At 64.4% G+C, this 435-nt stretch overlaps 1 protein-coding gene across 1 annotated transcript in view; it reads left to right on the plus strand.

Moving 5' to 3' along the window:
* Positions 1–5: 5 nt before the first annotated feature.
* Positions 6–435, plus strand: part of LOC104522100 (proto-oncogene tyrosine-protein kinase LCK) — a gene marked incomplete at both ends in the record, with an annotated part of 3,572 nt that continues 3,142 nt past the window's right edge. Inside the window, one exon of the mRNA XM_010164295.1 lies at positions 6–51. Coding sequence (XP_010162597.1) covers positions 6–51 — 46 coding nt within the window. The remainder of the gene's footprint in view (positions 52–435) is intronic.

The following is a 435-nucleotide window of genomic DNA, read 5'->3' on the forward strand; positions in this document are numbered from 1 at the left end:
GGAAGCTGGTGGAGAAGCTGGGAGCAGGGCAGTTTGGAGAAGTCTGGATGGGTGAGTCAGGGTGAAACTGGGGTGCTTCCTCCTGGATGGGGAGGTGTGGGCAGCATCAGCTGAGCCCTGCGGTGTCCTCGGCCCAGGGAGGGGTCCAGCTGGGGTCTTGCATGCAGCAACCAGCACAGCCCCAAGCTGAGGACCTCGGCTTTTTACAAGACCCCTGGAAGAAGGAAGAAAACCAGCAGCTGCAGCAGCCCAGGGGCAGCTCTAGTTTCCCCAGAGCAGCCCAAGCCGGACCCTTGTGCCGCTGCCGGGGCAGGGACCCGCTGCCAGGGCGGGTGTGGGGGTGCAGGTGTACGGGTGTGGGGGCTGCACTGTGTCCTCGCTGAGCTGGGGTCTCTTCACTGTCAGAGCAGCTGCTGGCTTTGCCATGGGGCCCAC

This window comes from Antrostomus carolinensis, unplaced genomic scaffold (genome assembly GCF_000700745.2).
Source record: "Antrostomus carolinensis isolate BGI_N321 unplaced genomic scaffold, ASM70074v2 scaffold47893, whole genome shotgun sequence".
NCBI classification, from domain to species: Eukaryota; Metazoa; Chordata; class Aves; order Caprimulgiformes; family Caprimulgidae; genus Antrostomus; species Antrostomus carolinensis.